The 20,119-nt window shown below is 43.1% G+C and overlaps 1 protein-coding gene across 4 annotated transcripts in view; it reads right to left on the bottom strand.

Annotated features, from left to right (window-relative positions):
• EMID1 (EMI domain containing 1) overlaps positions 1-20,119 on the bottom strand; it is a 421,712-nt gene that overhangs the window by 371,448 nt on the left and 30,145 nt on the right. For all 4 annotated transcript variants that reach the window (XM_069214563.1, XM_069214564.1, XM_069214561.1 and 1 more), the window contains exons 2-3: positions 15,084-15,197; positions 14,415-14,518 (exon numbers count right to left, since the gene is read on the bottom strand). In XM_069214563.1, the coding sequence (XP_069070664.1) occupies positions 14,415-14,518; positions 15,084-15,197 (218 nt within the window). The remainder of the gene's footprint in view (positions 1-14,414; positions 14,519-15,083; positions 15,198-20,119) is intronic.

The raw sequence follows: 20,119 nt of genomic DNA, 5'->3' as shown, positions 1-20,119 counted from the left end.
GTGTGATGGCGTGAGAGGTGCCTGGCCTTGCAAATTGCCAGCCTGCAGTATGAGCATCGGTGTAGATGTTCACGAAGCACTACTGCCTTGACAGTCAGGTCCAAAGAGAAGGACACTTTGCCCACTCGGCTCTGCAGTTTTTTTTTATTTGAGTCCACTGTAAAAACTATGTACCTTTGGTGGGTACAGCTTTGGTAACTTAGGTATGAGGAATCTGCAGTTAGAAATATTCTTCAGAAGAATAAGTAACTTACTTTCAGTAACGTGCTTTCTGGTGAATACTATGCCTCAGCCTTGCTATATGAACCTCCCCCTCAACAGCTGTTGTAGAAAATGTGGGATTGAAATCTCTATGTGCCCATGTGACCAGATTATGTGCTAATGTGAGATCACTAGTATAAAAAGACAAAGTAATTGGAATCAGAAAAAGATAGACTGTAAATCCTTCTAAAAATTTAAAAAGACGAGAAAAGTTGTACCTTGGAAGTAAAGAAGATGAGCAGAAAAAAGGCATGGGAAGAATTTGGAGAAAGCCATAACTCTGAGTGCCCTAGGACATTTTCAGTGTGTCAGTCAAGTATGAGCTGACCCAGCTCTTGTGTCTTGAAAGTGAGAGCGCAGAATATAAAATAAATTAAAAGGGACATCCAGTGAGACTCATAACGATTTGCACAGATTTCTGCACCACGAAGATGAAGCAGATTGATGTAGGATGGGCATAAGGGGCAGAGGAAATGTCAATTAAGGACAGTTATGTACAGTGCAGAATCCATCTGCCTTTTCCTGCAACATAGAGGAATGGTATTTTGGAGAAAATTCATCTGGTGGTTTGTATTCATATTTAGAGTTTCCTCAAGAAACTGGAGGATTTTCAGTTTTGCTTCAAACATTAAATAAGGCCCTAAGTAATTAAGATTTATAATAAAAATGCCTAGCATACAGCCAATAATATATTATTATGCCTCTTCTTAACTTAAAAGTAATGTAAAGATATAAAGTAATATGAAAGAACTCTAGCTTTCTAAAGTATTAATTAGGGGGCTCAGTCTTCACCTTCCAGCTGTATTTTTTTCATATTGAGTATGCTGCCTTTTATTCAGTTTCAAGATGGTATACTCTGTGCACATATACTTTTTATCAGTTGTTAGTTTGTCAAATCTCTGTGGACTAAAGTTTGCACCAGACAACAACACATCCTAGAGACCTTGTGCTATTTACTGCTGTCCACTCTCAGCAGGTGGTAAAGGTGGGTGGGAGCCACAGTGGGTTGCTGGGTGGGAGTTGAGGGATGGGGAGGCCGGTATAAGTAATGTAGGCTCCTACAGATATCGCTTTGGCCGACTCATAATGAAGGCTTTAGTGTTTAGAGGATTCCACTATATATGGAAGCTGGCTTCTTCAATGAACTGATGAAATGACAAGCAAACTAGTGAAAAGTGCTGGGGTGACAAGCTAGCTATGAAGACCTTCAAACTTAGTATTAAAATGGAAGCTAGGTGTGTCAAACATTTAACTGAATTTTATAGCATCTACTATTAGAATATACTCAATACCAGGGTATGATATAAAAGTCAGCTAGCTAACAACATTCATTTTGTTCAGCTAAGGTATGCGTGCTAGAGGCCAATTAAGAATCTTAGAAAGGCACTTTTGGTGCTAGGAAGGGTTAGCTAGGGGCTAAAAGGGAGGGATTGGTTAGCGAAGACTGATTTCATCATTGGTTGCAATGAATTATTGAAATACCATCAAAATGCTGCAATTCATTTCAATATTTTATTTAGCGCCTTTCCTTACAGCTGTTGTATTTATTTGTATAGTTACATCCATTCATATGATCTGTACTAGATGAGGGCATCAATTTTAACAAAGGCTTTAAAATATAAAAAGGCCTGATTTAAATTTGAAGTGCTAACTACTATATTTACCCCATCAGGGCTTTGGAGTAAAATACTCTGTCTCCCCAATTACTGCATTTTCCCGATAGAGTAACTGTATTCCACAGTTAGAGATGTCCACTGGCCCTACAGACATCTCTTAACATTGGTAGGATCCACCATCACCGCGGTGCCTGTCAATGTGTTAAAAAATTGATGGATGGCCCTGTCAAACATGCTGGCTGCCCAAAACACTTTTAACAAGTTTTTGCTTTTTTAAAAACAAAATCCTAAAACAGGTGAATGGTGTTATACGTGAGCCTCCGACGGCCCATCCTATATCACAGTAGAATTTATCACTAACATACATAGGGTTTGTCCGGCTGTAAATCAGGTGGGCTGACTGAGGTTTTGGCAGAGAGGGTCGAGTCGCAACAGACTTCCCACTTTGCAAAACCTCTAAATCAGGCCAATAGTATGGATTTCTTATGTGATCCTATCCACGATGAAGGGAGTTCCTAAACTCACAAATCCATGAATTAATCCTGTACTCTCAGAGGACTGATCGTGGCCTGGAAAGTACCATCTCTGAGCAATGCTAGGTGCTTCATGGGTTACAGTCTGCCAGATTCCCTAGCTGAGTTTGGTAACTTGGCTCCGTCTGCACTTTGTCAGAGGGCACAGATGTTCTCAACCTCAGCTGTATTTGCTTAAGCTGAAATATAGTTGCAAAACCGATAATGAACATTCAGATAATATTGAGAAAGGTTTTATTCACTGTAGGCCACTTCAGCTCCATTCCACCTCTTGAGGTCATATGTCAAGAAGACTAGAGAAATTAATTTTTCAGATTCAAAGCCAAAGATTTGTGCTGAGGTTAGAAACTTGATAGACACAAATTCTGCACAAGTTCTAAAATTTAGGAACAGCTTAGTATGTCACACTTGAGGATTATGTAGGTAACAAGGGAACCGGGGCACCATATTCCTCAACAGTCATCGACCCCGGAGTGTCCTTTCCATAAAGGACTCTGTGAGAGATTAGGAATTGAATAAAGTATCAAAATAAACACAAAGGGCCTGATTTACAAACTGCACTTTGTAGTACATTTTGCAGTACTACAAAACATACTAAAAATTGTAATTCACAAACTATGTCAACAGTTTATGTCTACACATTATCTATAATTATGTGTTCAGAACTCTGAAACCCGACTGCGGAGCTTCCGCACACTTCAGTAAATGTTTCAATAGCAACTGTGAGTGGAATTTGAAGGAGCAGGGGAGAGAAAATGCAGACTCATTACAAAAGCAGAGGGGAATAGGGAGGAGTAAGAAGGATTTAAGAACAGTAAGAAGTATTAATTTTGAAGTAAAAAATGCTTAGGGGGTCCCTGTGTAGCAAGTCTCGTGGTCAAGAAAGGCGGAACAACAAGTACCAATTGGATAACTGGGGTGGGGAAAGGGTTGGAAGCTGTGCAGCGGTTTAATGAGGGAGAATGAAAACTGAGGGGCCCGGGGAACGGCACGAATGATTGTGCTTGAGACCTAATGGGGCGGGGAAGCACTGCTCGGGCCCGAAGGGGGGAGGGGCATGCACGGCCCCTACTGGGACTCTGCTGGTGGCCCGGGGTTGCGCTCAGGGGCAGGCGTCTGAGAATGTTACAGGAGGTGGCATGTGTGGTGGATGCCGGGGATCAGTCAGGTGGGAAGGCAATCTGAAGAAAATGCGAGAGTAGTGTGTCCCAGGCAGGGGATGAGGGAAGCTGACATACACGTCTAGCCTCCTAGTACTGAAGGGACACACCGTCCGCTGTTCCACATTTCTGCACAGTGCCATACCATACAGCTACCGAGGGGCAGCAGGTGCCTTCCAGTGTATGGTAAGTGTGTGTTTAACTAATGGACAGGCCGCGTGGCAAACCGAGTGCAAGCTACCTCCAGGAACTCTACAAACTGCAACAAAACGCAAAGACGACTTCTGCAGTATTGTATCTTCAGCTACTGCCAGCAACTGCAACAGTTTCCAGGTTGTGCATCCTCTGAGGACTGCCAGTCTTCAGCCTACACCAGAAGAACGAAGGAATCTCCCTTGACGTTAAGGAGTCACTCCTCTGCTTCAGCATGCACATCTCTGCAACGATGACCGGATGCGTGGGTCCCCTCTCCTGACGAGTTGCGTGGATCCTGCATCAAGGGTGGTGGACTGAAGTCATCCTGAAGTCCTACTGTCCTTCAGGAAGATGATGTTAATATCGGAACCTTTGCCCACCTCTAATATATCTTAAGATGAACTACCACATGGAAGATCCAGAGAGGTATCTCTTCACAGGACATCGGAGTGTGTTTGGGTTATAAAGACAATACCCAGCCCCTTTTCTCTGCTTCATAATGTCTATTTATTTTTGAGGTGGTGTAAATTACTTGTTGCTTATGGTGTAGTGGCTGCAACAGTACATCTGGAATTTTGTGTTCTTACGGTGTAGTTGTTGACTGCCGCTCAACAGGCGTTTTGTACTTGTTTAAATTGCTAATGTATCACTACACACACACTCTTTAAACCTGTTTAACTAAGTATGCGTACCCATGGTTCTAAATATGTATTGTATGTACATATATGTGTGCATATGTGTGTGTACTCATGTGTGTATGTATGTGTGTATGTTGTTCTGTGCTTGGCATGTTTGTGGGTCATTGCATGGCTCCTGGATATCTATGAATTCCTGCTCTCACCTTATATCACACTTATCTACCCATCATCATATGTCATGTCTCCATCAATCTAGCCTCCATTCCCACTCTGACTCATCCCAAATCCATTCTACTACTTTCATCTCCTAAATAACCCTGCATAAGCTCTTCCCTCCACTTCCACATCTAACTCACCAAACCTCACTTTACTACCATGACCTCCCAAACAACCCTACTAAATTCGCCCTAATTTTTCTCACCCTGCTACTATGATCTCCCTAACCCCTTCCACAGACTCCTCCCTCCTCCATCCCCCTTTACTCATCCCAAGCCTAAATCCTATTACCATATACTCCCAATTAACACTTCTGGATTCTTTCCTCCTCCACCCCTCCATTACTCCAGTCAATCTAACTAACAAACTCTCATATCCGCGGCTCAAATTAACTCATAATAATACTAAAACTGTACTCATATTTCCTGATACTAATCCATCACTAATTCTTGTTGGGTTCCGGAGTAGCGTGCTACTCGCCGAAAAGCGATTCGACGCCTCGTATGGGGTAGTAAGCGCTATATAAATACTATTACAATACAATACAATACCTGGCATTTTCTGCATCTAAAGATGCCCAGGGTGCTGGCCTCCCAGGAGTCACGGTCAGTGAGCTCTGTAACGTCAGAGAGAATGGTATGTATGTCTTGCCAAAAAGGATGCAGCACAGGGCATGACCATTACATATGATGAAGGTCCGCTTCGCCTGAACTGCAGATGGACAAGACAGGCTTGTGGTGGGAAAGTATTTGTTAAGTTGAGTGGGGTAAGGTATGCCTGGTGCAGAATGGGGAACTGTATATTTTTGAGCCTCGAATTCCTGGAGACCCAGGCTGTGGAAATGCCAAAGCCCGGGTCCACTCTGTAATAATGTGAATCCACACCAGATGAAGATATTTGGTAGGAGGTATTTATTACAGCCTCAACCAACAGCCAGCATATCAACTGTCATGCAGAGAACCCTGCATCACAGAACCTCAGAACAAGCTGGTTCCATGCCCAGTGTTCTGGCATGGAGCCATGTTACATCATTACACTTCTTCCTCTTTACATTAGAACAGAAGTAACATGAGAACAAAAACACATTTGAACAGAAAGAAAAAGAGGGTAGAAAGAACTACACAAAATCACGCAAATGTAAAGGAAACCTGCGTGTTCTGACACTCCTACGAGTATGATCAGACCTTAAATCAATGTCAGAGGGAAAACGATAAGAAGTATCATCTCTCCTGTCGGCCACACCACACCCCCCAAAATGTGCTACACGACTATGATTCCAGATGCGACCATCATCCGTCTTGACAGCATTTTTAAACAGCTTAATGATAGTTTTTGGAGAGGTATATTTTGACCAATTTTGACACCCAACAGGAGCTTTGACCTTTACTTTATCTCCAACCTCAAAATTTGTAACTTTCGCATTATTCCTTTTATCAACATAAATCTTCCTTTTGCTTTGCAGAGACACTTCTTTGTCTCTCCATTCCCCAATACCATTGTTTTTCAAACCCTTCCCAGCAACCATCCAGCCAGGACACAAACAAGTATTTGGAGACCTTCCCCTGAGCAGTTCAAAAGGAGTCTTCCCCGTTGATGCATGAGGAGTGTACCTGTAAGCTGTTATACGACCCTGCAGTTCTTTTCTCCAATCTAAACAGTTTACCTTTGCTAATTGTATACTCTCTTTTAAAGTCCTGTTAAATCTCTCCAAAGCACCCTTCGCCTCTGGATGATATAACGCAATTTTTTTTATGTACAATTCCACATTTTACAAAATACTCCTCCATCTGAGCAGAACAGAACTGCGGACCATTGTCAGAAAGGATAGAGTTAGGAAAACTCTCGCGTTTGAACACAGATTCTAAAAAACTGATCACAGATTGAGAAGTGATCTCTCTCACCAAACTCACCTCCACCCATCGTGAATACAAATCCAGCAACACCAACAGGTAAGGAGTCTGGTGTTCTCCATGCAATGGCCCCACAATATCGATAGCTAATTCATCCCATGGACTTTTTGGTAAACTTCTACAAACCATAGGTGAACATCTTGGTTTGAGCACCTTATCACTAGCTTGACAAGGTGTACACTCCCTAACAGTACGTTCCACCATCAAATCTAATCCAGGCCACCAGAAATCCTGACGGATGCGCTCTTTGGTTTTAGAAATGCCCATATGCCCTTCATGAGCCATGTTCACGATGACTTCTCTCAAACTCAATGGGGGAATCATTCTTGTGCCCCTCATTAGAATACCATCAACAACGGCTAACTCATTCGCAACTAACGACCAAGGTTTAACCAGACTTCGAGACTTATGCTGTTCCAAAAGAGACATCACAGAACACAATTCACTATCCTTTTGCAACTCATCCCTCCATTCATCTTCCTTTACAGCCCCCAGCGTAACATCACAAACTCTTATGCCACACTCAGCATCACATTGATCATTTTCATCCTGAGATTTATCATTCCCTACCACCTCCACCAATCTCGACAGACAGTCTGCCGTTACATTTGTCTTTCCCGGAATGTATTCAAACATGAAGTTATACTCCTGTAAGGAAATGACCCATCTCCGATCCTCGAGGAAATTGAGTCCAAACCCTTCTTCTCAGAAATTTATTTCAGGGGTTTATGATCAGACCTGACTACGAAAGAAGATCCCCGCACAAATTTTCTGAACTTGTTTATGGCCCAGAAAATTGCCAACGCTTCCTTCTCTATAACAGAATACCCTGTCTCTGCCCCTTTCAAGCATCTTGAAGCACAAGCTATTAGCACCTCTTGGCCCTTCCTGATCTGAAAAAGAAGAGCACCCAGCCCCTTTATACTCGCATCAGTAACAATGAAAGTGGGATTCCCAGGTACAAAAGCTTGTAAGTTTGGTGCATTCCTGAGATCATTTTTTACTTGTTTAAATTCTGTACCACACTCTTCCGTCCAAACAAACTCTGCATTCTTACACATCAACTTCCTTAGATTTACTGTCTTATCTGCAAAATTTCATATAAATTTGTTATAAAATTCTGCCATACCTAAGAATGAAGAAACCTCATCTTTTGTACACGGTTCTTTTAACATTTCGATAGTGTCCACCAAATCCTTTTTAGGACTCACCCCCTGCCGTGAAATATGATGACCCAAATAGTCCAGTTCAGTGACTCCAAATTTACATTTGCTTCGCCTAAGAGATAACCCAGCATCAAGCATCCTTTTAAGCACAGCATGCACCCTCTCATCATGTTCTCTCACGTCTCTCCCACATATTAATACATCGTCCTGGTAGCACTTTACGCCTGAAATGCCTTTAAAAAGATCTTCCATAATCCTCTGGAATACTGAGGCCGCAGAAACCAGCCCAAACGGCATACGCAAAAACTTGAAGGCCCCCATTGGCGTAATAAAAGCCGTTAATTCTTGACACTCTTTACTCAACGGAACCTGATGGTATGCTGATGCCATATCCAGAGTGGTAAAATAACAAGCACCATCCAACGATGATACTAATTCCTCCATATTGGGAAGTGGGAACTTGTCAACCACCACTTCTTTATTTAAGGCACGAAGATCCACACATAGACGGATTTCATTATTTGGTTTACGTGCCACAACAATGGGAGCTAACCACTCCGTTGCCTCTACAGGCTGTATAACACCAGTGGACAACAATTTATCTATCTCTTTTTGTACAGCGTCTTGGACACAAATGGGAATGCGTCTAACTTTTGCCACAACTGGTACTGCGCCCTGTTTCAACTTAATATGGTGATTGTACCCCTTTAAACACCCCAAGGTGTCACTGAACAATTCACCAAAAGCTCTCACAAACTTGTTTTCGTCACCCTCAATAGATTGTACCTGAACAGATGGATGTGCATTAGGATTGAGAATGACACCCAAACGTGCTTGATGACTCCAGCTCAACAAATTATCACCCCTCTCAGCAACATAAATCCTAGCATCAGTGAACCTACCATTGTACTCAATGCAGTCATCAAAATAACCTAATAACTTAATTGGCAACCCACCATAACCCGTAGGTTTAATATTAGGTTTGAACAGTTTCTTCCTTCCTTGAAAATTCTTCATAAAAAGATCCTTTGAGAGAAACGTGATGTGAGAGCACGAATCAAATTTCATTTTGACTCTAACATCCCCCACCAAAACCCATTCAGAGGGATGTTCCACCTCACTCTCACTAACTTGAAAACTGACTTCCTTTATTTCTGATCTAGAATCTCTCCTATTCCTCATCCTACAGTTTTTCCCAAAATGTCCTCTTTTTCCGCAAACATTACAAGTAATCCTATTAGCAGGACACTCACTTGCATTAGCCATGTGTCCAAATCTTCCACATCTGTAGAAATTTCCTTGAAAAGGTGTTGCAAACCTCCTATTCCCCTGTGTCTTTTCTGCACTATTTTCAATTACAACACCTTTCTCACGGACACCCTCATACTTTTTTTTCTTCTCATCTTTTTGTATGACTTGACACTCCACTTCTTGTGCTTTTACACTGACCTTGTCTTCTTTATGTGCTTTACTTAGTTCTCCAACACACTTTAACATATGCTCTACCCTTTTTGCAATACTAACAACCTCATCCAACGGTGGCTCGTCCTTTAGCCAGAGTTCTTCCCTCACTTTATCACTGCAACACCTCAGCACAAACTGATCTCTAATCCTTTCTTCTACCAACGCCCCAAATTTACAACTTGAAGCCAACTTCCGTAACGCCGTAATATATTCTTCAACACTCTCCTCTTTCCCTTGCTCCCGCAAACCAAAATGGTACCTTTCCATAATAGTACTAATCTTTGGCAAGTAATGTAAATCTAGTTGTCTTGCACATATTTCATATTCATTCAACCCCCTCTGATCAGCTTGCGACAATGGAGGTAGATTTTCCAACACCTCCTGTCCTTCACCCCCTAAACAATGTAACAAAAGTGCCTGCTTCCTTTCACCACTCAAATTCGTACCACACACCCTGGCATAATTCTCAAAAATCTTTTTCCATTTCTTCCACTTAATAACCGGTTCTCCTGGATCTGACAAGAAAAACGGCGGCGCCGTAACATTCTGCATACTCACAAGAGGTGTAAAATACTTCTTCCCCACAATATATTCCAAACCTTACTAGTTGCTAAAAGTACTTAAAGTCCAAAAGGTTTCCCAGTCACCGTATGTCCCAGCACGATGCCGCTATATCAAACACGGGTCTTCAGGTGTGTTTGTCACCGCAGAGACGACCTTTTAAGTTTACTTCATTTTACAACGCCCAATACTTGTATTCCACAAGTGCAATAAAGTTTCCAAAGAAATGTATATTCCCGTGACCACAAACCAATATAGTGATCCTTATCCAGCCTCCGTCTAAGTTTCAACTTCCAATAGACCGTCGATGTTCTTCTTCGATGTCCTCCAACAATTGCGCCGTAAAAAAAAAAAAAAAATTTTAAATTCCTTCTTCCTCATCTAAGATGGCCGCCACGAAACATTTAGTCCGTTTTCTTCAGGCAGTTGGGCTTGCTTTCTCCTTGAGCAATCTCGGATCGTTTTCCTCACTCAAAATGGCCGCAACCAAACATCCAGTCTATTTTCTTCATTCAATCTGGCTTGTTTTTCTCCTTTCACCACACTCAAGATGGCCGCCAACAATTCCCACAGCTTACAGTCCTTTTTCAATTGCTCACTGACCTTCTGACGTCGTGAAGCATCCAGAGACCACTTTGATCCTTAGTAAATGCTCAAACAGCTTTCCACAAAGCCCCTACAACCGCAATTTCACACTTTTCTAAGCTAGAACATGCTGCAAGACGCTCGATCCTCTCCCAGCACGTCTCTGTAAGTTATCTCCGTTTTTCTCTTAAATAATCCAAGCTCTTCCTTCTTTGTTGTTGTTGAGGCTGTCCCTTCCTCTGGGTTCCTTTTTATCCCACCCTCGTCGCCAGTGTAATAATGTGAATCCACACCAGATGAAGATATGTGGTAGGAGGTATTTATTACAGCCTCAACCAACAGCCAGCATATCAACTGTCATGCAGAGAACCCTGCATCACAGAACCTCAGAACAAGCTGGTTCCATGCCCAGTGTTCTGGCATGGAGCCATGTTACATCATTACACACTCCTTATCTATGAGCACCCTCCCAATCTCGCCCTCCCATTTGGCTCAGAGGGGGATGCAATGAGATGCCTGTGAGGATTAATAAAGAGAAGCCCTTTTGAAGCATAACCAAGCATTTTAGGAGACTGCTTACAGACCTTTTTTTCTCAGAAAACTTCCTTACAGGTATAGATTCTAAAACACTGGAGCAAGAATGGGTCCAGCACTTTACAGATATTTTCAGCACACCTGAAGGAGCATACAAGTCTACAACCATTAAGGCATCTTCTGTAGCACCCCTAGAACTTTGCAAATTTGACGAGATGATCACAGTAGCCGAAGTCACTAAGGCGATCCTAAGCTCTGCAACAGTGAAAGCACCAGGGCAAGACGGGGTCCCAGCTGACCTTTCCAAATACAACCTTGATTTCTGGGCACCCCTGATTACCACTGTTTTTAAAGCTGTTGTAAAGGAGGGACCCAATGAGACTTGGAGGAAATCCATAATAGTCCCAATCTTTAAAAAAGGAAAGAAAAACTCCCCCTTAAATGATAGGCCTATCTTATTGCTAGGTGCCTCTGGTAAAATATTTGGTAGCGTTATTCTATCAAGATTAGAAAATAGGAAATTTCTGATGCCCACTATGGGTTCTGCTTGGGCTTAGGTACGACCGAGCAAGCACTTAATCTATCTCTGATCCGGAGTAAATACGTCAAGGCCAGGAGAGGGGCCATACACATGGCCTTTGTGGACCTCTCCTGTGCCTTTGACCTGGTAGACAGAGATATTCTGTGGGATATCTTGAATCGGGCAGGGGTTGACCGTGCACTGTTACACATTCTACAAAGCCTATACCAAGACACTCAGATGGGGTCCTCTATACTCAACAAGGGGACTACGTGCCACTCATTAATGTTCAACGAGATGTAAGACAGGGCTGTGTTTTAGCTCCCTTCTTAATTTTTAGCTTATATTAATACTCTGTAGACTTCCTTATTATCTTTTACGTGTGATGTCCCTAAAATAGGTTCTCCCCCCGCTCCAGTATTCTTATATGCAGAGAACGCGGTTTTGATCGCCTGTACAGCAAACAGGTTACAACCTCTCTTAAATTGTATCATTCACTTCATACAGGAGCTGAAGCTTAAGGTGAATTATAAAATATCTTATGTTATGATTTGTGTCCCAAAGAACACCCGCATGAAGAAAAAAATAATTGAGGGAACAGAAATTTTAACGGCAAGAGATCTTAACTATTTAGGTATTCTATTCAGCGGAATATGCAGTGGGAATGAATAATTACACAAAGAAGGCAGGGGATGGAGGCTTCCAGTGAGTCAATTTTAGATTCACTAGGAAGTTAGGGCACAAGCCAGAAGCAGAAATAATTGTGCTGTGCAAAGGCAAAGCTCTTAGTGCAAGCACATAGGGAGAGGGGGTCTGGGGACACATAATACCCAAGTCCCTACAGGGGGCAGATAATAAATTCCTAAACAGGTTTTTAGGGACCTCAAAGGCCACCCCAAGTGTTTTTGTTCACAATGAAATTGGGCTAGAGTGCTTAGAAAATAGGGTAGATTTGTCCCCTATCCTCATGTGGATCAAAATATGGACTTCTGAAGAATTAGGTCTTACTAGAAGTAGTGTTAAAGATTGTCTAGAGCTAAGCAATATGTTAGCTATTCCCTGGCTCAAGTATATTAAAAGTACTCTTTGTAGCCTGGGCTTGATTGCTTACTTTGAAGAGCCAGACAACATACTCCCAAATTTAAACAAACCTGGTAAGGGAAAACTATATGGTCTGTAAAGAGGAAGCTAGGCTGATGAAAGCGCTGGATTCAGTGATGATCCAATCTTAGGTACCGTTGTCAACTCCTGTGGATATGGAGCCCTATCTAACATAGACAAAGGACATGGAGCTTAGATTTTATCTTGGAGGGATCTGCAAGAACAAGATCCACTTTTTATTGGCCTTTCCTGTTTCAGGCACCTGGCTTCCAGCATTACCCTGTTGCCCTTGCAATGGAAGATTGCAGAAGTCAACTAAGCACTTTATGCTTTTTTGCCTTTGTATCCTTCTTTTAGGTCACAGTTTCTTTGCCCCATTCTTAGAGGAAGACATTTTAATAATCATCAGGAGGAGTTGGTCTTCCTACAATATCTTGAGTCCCCACTGATTTGTTGTTCAGTTTTAAATTTCATCACGGAAGCATTGAAACTGAGAAGGAAATATGCATCGTAAAGTGATGCTTGGTTTATAACATGTTTACATTCTCATGAAATGTAAATGCTTTTAATTAGAAATTGTTTTTAAGCTTTTTATGTATTTTTAGTGGGTGAAAATTCGTATTACATTTTATGCAGCATGACTCTTTCATGGTTGTATAGTATTAGGAACCCTTTTTATTCTTGTTTTTAATTGTGCTTTTATGGTCAATTGACCAAATAAAGTTGTTGAACTGAACTGAGATATCTGTGTGACCTCGCAGCCCCTAGTAGAGTCAGATGATTTACAGGCGGCCAGTGCCAAAAGTGAGCAGGGTCTGTAGGACATTATGGCCCTCATTCCGACCCTGGCGGTTTCAAACCACCAGGGTGGAGGGCAGTGGAAGCACCGCCAACAGGCTGGCGGTGCTTCCCGGGCCATTCTGACCGCGGCGGTAAAGCCGCGGTCAGAAAAGGGGAACCGGCGGTTTCCCGCCGGTTTTCCCCTGGCCCAGGGAATCCTCCATGGCGGCGCTGCTTGCAGCGCCGCCATGGGGATTCCGACCCCCTTCCCGCCAGCCTGTTCCTGGCGGTTTACACCGCCAGGAAGAGGCTGGCGGGAACGGGTGTCGTGGGGCCCCTGGGGGCCCCTGCACTGCCCATGCCACTGGCATGGGCAGTGCAGGGGCCCCCTAACAGGGCCCCACAAAGATTTTCAGTGTCTGCTTTGCAGACACTGAAAATCGCGACGGGTGCCACTGCACCCGTCGCACCCCTGCAAATCCGCCGGCTCCATTCGGAGCCGGCTTCCTCTTTGCAGGGGCTTTCCCGCTGGGCTGGCGGGCGATCTTTTGGCGATCGCCCGCCGGCCCAGCAGGAAAGTTGTAATGACCCCCACGGTCATTTGACCGCGGTGCGGTCTTTTGGAGGTTTCCGCCCGGCGGGCGGTGCCCGCCGCCCGCCGGGGTCGGAATGACCCCCTATGTGTTGGGGTCCCCTCATCTCGCATTCCCACACCCTATGGCAAGTGTTGGGTAAACGCTAACAGATGAGGAACTGCCCAAACGGAAGATCGAAGTCCTCCTGAAGAAGGAGAGGCGGTGACCATCGGAAAACAGGTCTCCGAGCGTGTTGAGCTGGCACGCCTGCCAGGCACGTAAGACCCCGCTGGAGTAAGAGCCAGGTAACATGGGATGCCAGCTAACTGGAAGAATAAGGCATGTGGAACAACGTGGTGGGTAAGAGTGTGGAGCCTGCACAACCACATGTTTGCTACCCACAGCTGGAGAGCTTGCTAAGGCTGAGGAGGTTGGTCTGGGAGGAGAAGCTCCCTGATATCAGAGGCAGTGATGGGGGGAGAGAGTGAAGACAAGTTTTCCCTAGGTTCCTGCCGGCTACCCACCGGGCGACCCATTGAAGTTTAGCTGCCAAGAAGTATAGCTTGAAGGAGGGAGCCCCTAGAAAGTCTTGCTCCTACCTTCTTCGCACTGCGCTCCTGAGTGCCCAGGACAACACTTCCATTCCAGGGAAGTCACTGTTTTGTACGCCACCTTATACGTCGGCCTTGCCACAGTTCTGTAACTGCAAGAAAAAAAAAAAACAGAACAAATGAGAATGCACGTTATGAGTCCCCACAAGCTGATTAGCTCTACTTGTGGTAGGCCTTGCCCTAGCCATTGCATGATTCAAAAAGCAATGCCCGAAAAAACTCACTTTTACTGCAGTGTAATGCAATATTGCATTTTGGAAGTTGCATTATTGAAGGACGATGAAAGAAGGACCACAAAAAAGGAATATAAAAAAGAGAAGCAAAGGCAAAGAGCAAGAGTTTAAGGTGGAGACAATTTCAGAAGATAGCTAACAGGAAACAGTGAGCGTTAAGGCAAGGCAGGTGAGAGGACACGGGGAAGAGGACAACAGAGGGACAGAAAGAAGATTATGAGATTGGAGAAAAGAAAAATAATAACACAAGCAGAGCAAAATAAAAGAGAGACCAGCAAAATAAAAAAGAGACCTTACCAGCAGTAAGGAATACATGTCAGATAAAGTGTAAGGTGTACATAGGAGTCGAGAACCATGATGTTAGAGTGGAATGAGAGGAGCTCTGAGAACGACAGAGGAGTTGTGAGGAGGTAATTGCTCTTACCTTCCCCCGACACAGCCAATTGGCCAGCGGCAGTTCTGGTACATCCTCTGGAGGTAGGTGCCATTTTGAACATGGCAGGAGACAATCCTTGTGACAGAGAACGAACACCAGTTCCTGGAAGAGAGCAAGGCATGATGAAATTGTGTAACACAAGCAAGACACTATGCAAATATACAAAACAAATGTGTTGACCTAAGCAACAACAAAAGTATCAAAGTTTAGCAGGTCTAGTCAAGAGTGATTAGAACTGTATCAGTGTGTTATCCTCCATGCTAGCTAGTCTTTCTGATGACATAAAGCCTACCAAGCGGTAATCCCATGTACCCTCGTAGGAGATGCTCTTGTTAACTTGTCAAATGTATTGCTATTAACCGTGACTGAGGTCAACAAAAAAGAGAAAATACAAATATCAAGTAATAAGATAGCGATTAAAAACATTTGATGGCATTTCAGTGTACAACGCAAAGTTAAAAATATATGTTAATAAACATCTTAAAAGGTGCATTCATTTCACTTGGAAGAAAATTCTTCCAGTTTCAGAAAAAGTGTTAAAAACACTACAACCCTGTTATTCTTAACCGTGGCAGAATGATATAATATGGTCCATATTCTGCATACCTAAATTACAAAGGGGCCAGAGACCCACTGGGCACAGGGTTGGCCCTTCCAAAATCTAGTACTGGCAGGAATTGTATGTCTGTACCAATGGTATGTGCTAGCAAGCCTTGTACTGTTATATTAAAAAAGGTTCCTCTTATCAGAGAATTAGCACTGTCTTTACCTTGACTATAACAGGGTAAGCCAAATGAGCATGGAAATTAGTACCACATACCATGCAACAAGAAATACCAAGTGAAATTGTATGAGAGTAATTGGAAGAAGGGAAAGCACCAAGATATAAAGTCAATAAAGCTCTTATTCAAAGAACCCACCCTTATGGCCTAAGCTTTCAATATCCAAACACAGAAAAAAAGGATTCACATTGTATTTGATTTGACTTCTGCCAAATCAAAAGGGTCGGCAGGGCTCTTGGATCACGATGGGCAAAGCTTAAGTCAATCACATAAGGACCCTACAGGCTGTTGTATCCACTCTTAAGGCTACAGGGGCGACTCCTCTGCAATGGCGAAGGAGCGTCGCCCCGCTGGCTAAGAGCCAGCAGCTGAAAAATAAAACAATATTTTACTATCTTTTTAATTTTCAGCTGCTGGCTCAGCCAGCATGTGCAGGGAGGGGCGAGGCTGGGCCATGGGAGGGAGGAGGAGTGGAGTGAGTGTACTAAGTGTGCATGTCAGTTTGGCCGTCCCTCTTAGGCCGGCCAAACAGAACGCGCACTTAGGTTTCTCCAACCTGGCTACATTGCACAGCCAGGTTGGAGAAACAGCACAGACTCTAATGCACTGTCTGAGCAGCAGACCCAGCCACTCAGACCAATGCTAACTGCTCTCTTGCTGGGTATAGCATGAGAGTAGCGCCGGGGTTGTGTGGGGAGCCATTGCTGGTGTCCCAGGGACTGCTGGGACACCATCAGGAGAGAAGAGGAGCAAGGTGGCCGGCGGCGGCAGCAGCAGCAGCACAGGTACGTTTAAAAAAAAAAAAAGATTATTATTTTATTTCCTCCGTCCCACTCACCCCTCCCATTGAGATTTGCGGCAGCCGCCGCTACTACAAGCTCCTGTGCACTCAGGGCAATAAGTATCACTCCCATTTCCCCAATACAAAGGCAGCAAACTCAACCTCTGACAATTTGCACACTCAAAAAATATAGATCTTGTACAGACTGCATGGATTACCTCTATATACGTAGATCAGTTGCCCACAACTCAAATTTTCAAGAACAAATTTGCGCTGGCAATGTTTCCTCCTTGACACTAGTTCACATTTACATTATCACGTCAGCCTTCAACCAATCTTGCAGTTCTACCAATCTCTGCAATGTAAAGGTTTGTCAGATCATAACTGGAGCCCATCCAGGGCTACCATCAACATCTATGTAAAGAGGAATCTTATCACTTCATGTATAGGGTGAAATTCACTGTCACCTGCTTCAGCAGAGGCACATTGGATAACATCTCTTGTGTATCTCACACGTCGTGGGATACGTGAAACAGAGGTATGAGCTGGGAAATAGTGTAAAATATTATGAACTATTGTAATCATCTGAAATCAAGTAAATTCAGCTCCTCCATCACAATGGATACCTATTAAGCAAGCCTTTCACGGATTCACATCCAAATAAATGAACTCAATTCTCCAAAGACACATTAATACAGATTTACAAACGATGGGATGCTCACAGACTAGTCAACTAAATCAGTAATCGTGTTTTAAGGGACGCAGGTTATGAAATATATCTGATTCATCCATGTTAAGCAGCGCACAAGATATCTTACTCTTCTGCAAGGCAAATTTCAGATATTTGAAAATGAGTAAAAAGGTTTTCAAAGTAATAGGCAGCAACCCTTTTAATATTTGAGGTCATCAGTGAACTGGTCATTTATATCTCACTCCTAATTACCCACACGATTGAGACAAGGACAAGGTCTGGTCCCTGTGGATGTTTCTTATCAAAACTCAAATGAAGGTCACTAAAAATGTAAATTAGAAGGAAAAAAGCTGAAGGCAAGGGAGTACAGCCTTCTGCCCTAACACTAAGGGCGAGATGTACAATGGGATTTTGTAGTCAGAATCTCTGTGATTCACCAAATCACAGGGTTTTCCCTTTTTCCAATGTATTAACCTAATGTAATTATTCAGAAAAGTTTGTTTGAATCGCAAAATAGGGTTTCCGACCTCTACTGAAATGCAATATGGAATGGACATGTTTGAAACTTTTCTCCAAATTGCGAGTTGGTAAGTTATGAATCAACGTTTTGCAAACTATTGATCAGGTTCTGACTCCCAGGTTCGGGTGTTCCTACCCAGAATATAGATTTTCACCTTAAGTAGAGAAAAGACTCAACGCCATGAGCAGATGTGAACAGGCTGTAGTGTGGCATATCATGAGAAAAGCAGGAGCACATTTTAGATGACAGCCTTGCAAAGCACTGCATTAATCTCTTCTGATTAAAAGACCAAATGCCAAGTTGCCCTTTGTCGTGTTTGACCCAGAACTAGATCGCATTTTGGAGTTATGCCTTACCCTTTATAAGTCCAAAGCTATATCTGTCAAAATGCATAGGTAAATCGATGGTAGGATAGGCTAACCTGCACACGGAACACAAGCTATTCTGACAATCTCTTTGAGGATATCTCATAATTTACACACCCCACACTGAGCTTAGCACTGCCAGCACTGTCTACAACATTTGCTCAGCACAAGGAACATATTGTGCATTATCAGAACTATCACCAGCCAGACATACAGCCAATATACTATGATCCAGCTGATGAATGCCACTATTGATCCAGGGTAATTCTTCAATGTGTTGAATTATCACCCTGTTCTTTCATCGATATTTCGATGGTAAATAAACACTGTTCTTGAACTGTATGAACTCTTGGCTGATAGGTAAAATTGTTTATTTCAGTTTAATAAAAAAGTCCAAGGCAGGTTTAAAAATTCTTACAGTCTTATATAGAGTTTTGGCTGCGGAATTTTCTTCTGCCAGTGTAGCAGATCTATGCCTTCCATCACACTGACCCTGGAAAATGCAATGCATTTTGACTTTGGTGCTATGGCAATTTCTCTGTCAAAGTGGCTGCCTAGCCGGTGAGAGAAACCACCAAGTCGGGGCGAGGGAGGAATCATTAGAAGAAATTCCACCAATGCCCGTTTAGGGTGGTGGAATTATCAGCAACTTAAGCAGACACTGGAGCAGTATCTCCAAAGTGGTGGTCCATCCTGATTGCAACTGTCTCCATAACATGCCAGGGGCAGGGTTCCCTGGATGTAAAGTCTGCCACCTTTTGCTTGGCAGTCTTTGTAGTGCTAACCAGTGCTTGAAATGGAAAAATTAAAGTGCAGGTACTCTGTGCCAGAGTACCTGCTTGTTTCCGAGAAGTGCCGGTACTCTCCAATTAAAAGTATTACGTTTTTCTTGAGATGTGCCGGTACCTTCCCTCTTAAAATAAAAACGTGCTGGTACTCAATACGGACAGTACCGGCCTATTTGAAGCACTGGTGCTAACTCAGTCCAACATGGTGGTGGACATGGTGCGAACGGGCTGAGCCACAAACACTACTGATGGAGTTATCATGATCCCTTAGCAGCCTGAGAGGTGCCTTTGCTGGCAGGACATTTACAATGTATGGAACTTTGAATTCGGTGGAAGCATTAGCAAAAACACAGATGGAGGATCTGAATCTTTTCTAGCAGATTCTCCCCTACCGCCATCTTCCAAATTGGGCTCTAAGTAGGCCGTGGTGTTGAAAGAGAGACATATATCCGGATGGATGGCTATTTATTAGTACATGGTTGAAAACTATTCTGAGTTGGAAACTGAATATGTCTTGTTGATTGAGGCATGTAGGCACATTGACAAATTGGTTGACATTAGGATAAGAAGCTAACAATATTGTGAGAAAGTTAGTATATATGTTAGGGTGGACAGTGGCGATTGTACTGGATCTATTTTAGCACCTTCTCTTTATCATAGCTTTCATAGAACTACATTGATTACTTAAAATCCCTGCTGGAAGTTTAGAGGATGAGGCTGGTATTAACCTGGGGATTAAGGATAGGAGAAAACTATGGAGTACTATAGTTAAAGTATCCACTGCTGCAAACATTACATAGCTCTTTGCTATAGAACTGTGGACCACTCTTTAGACTAAAATACTGTATTACACCCTACAAACATGTGTTGGCAACGTGCAGATCGAAAAAAAATTGAAAGATATCACAAGCACAACCTATAATCTCACACGCATTGATAGATACGTTGACCTATAATGTAATTTTCCATACTTTCATCCTTCTTTCATTGGGTTTGCGAGAAACTGCCCTGACAAGCTCTGGGAAAAAGAGGTCACGGCCTAGGCAAATGCTACACTAGGGCATTGTAGTTGGCTGCCTTACAGTGTCACCATCAAA

The sequence above is a fragment of the Pleurodeles waltl genome, chromosome 11, assembly GCF_031143425.1.
Source record: "Pleurodeles waltl isolate 20211129_DDA chromosome 11, aPleWal1.hap1.20221129, whole genome shotgun sequence".
Classification (NCBI taxonomy): Eukaryota; Metazoa; Chordata; class Amphibia; order Caudata; family Salamandridae; genus Pleurodeles; species Pleurodeles waltl.
Note: the sequence above shows the minus strand (reverse complement) of the source record. Positions and strands in the feature narration are given on the sequence as shown.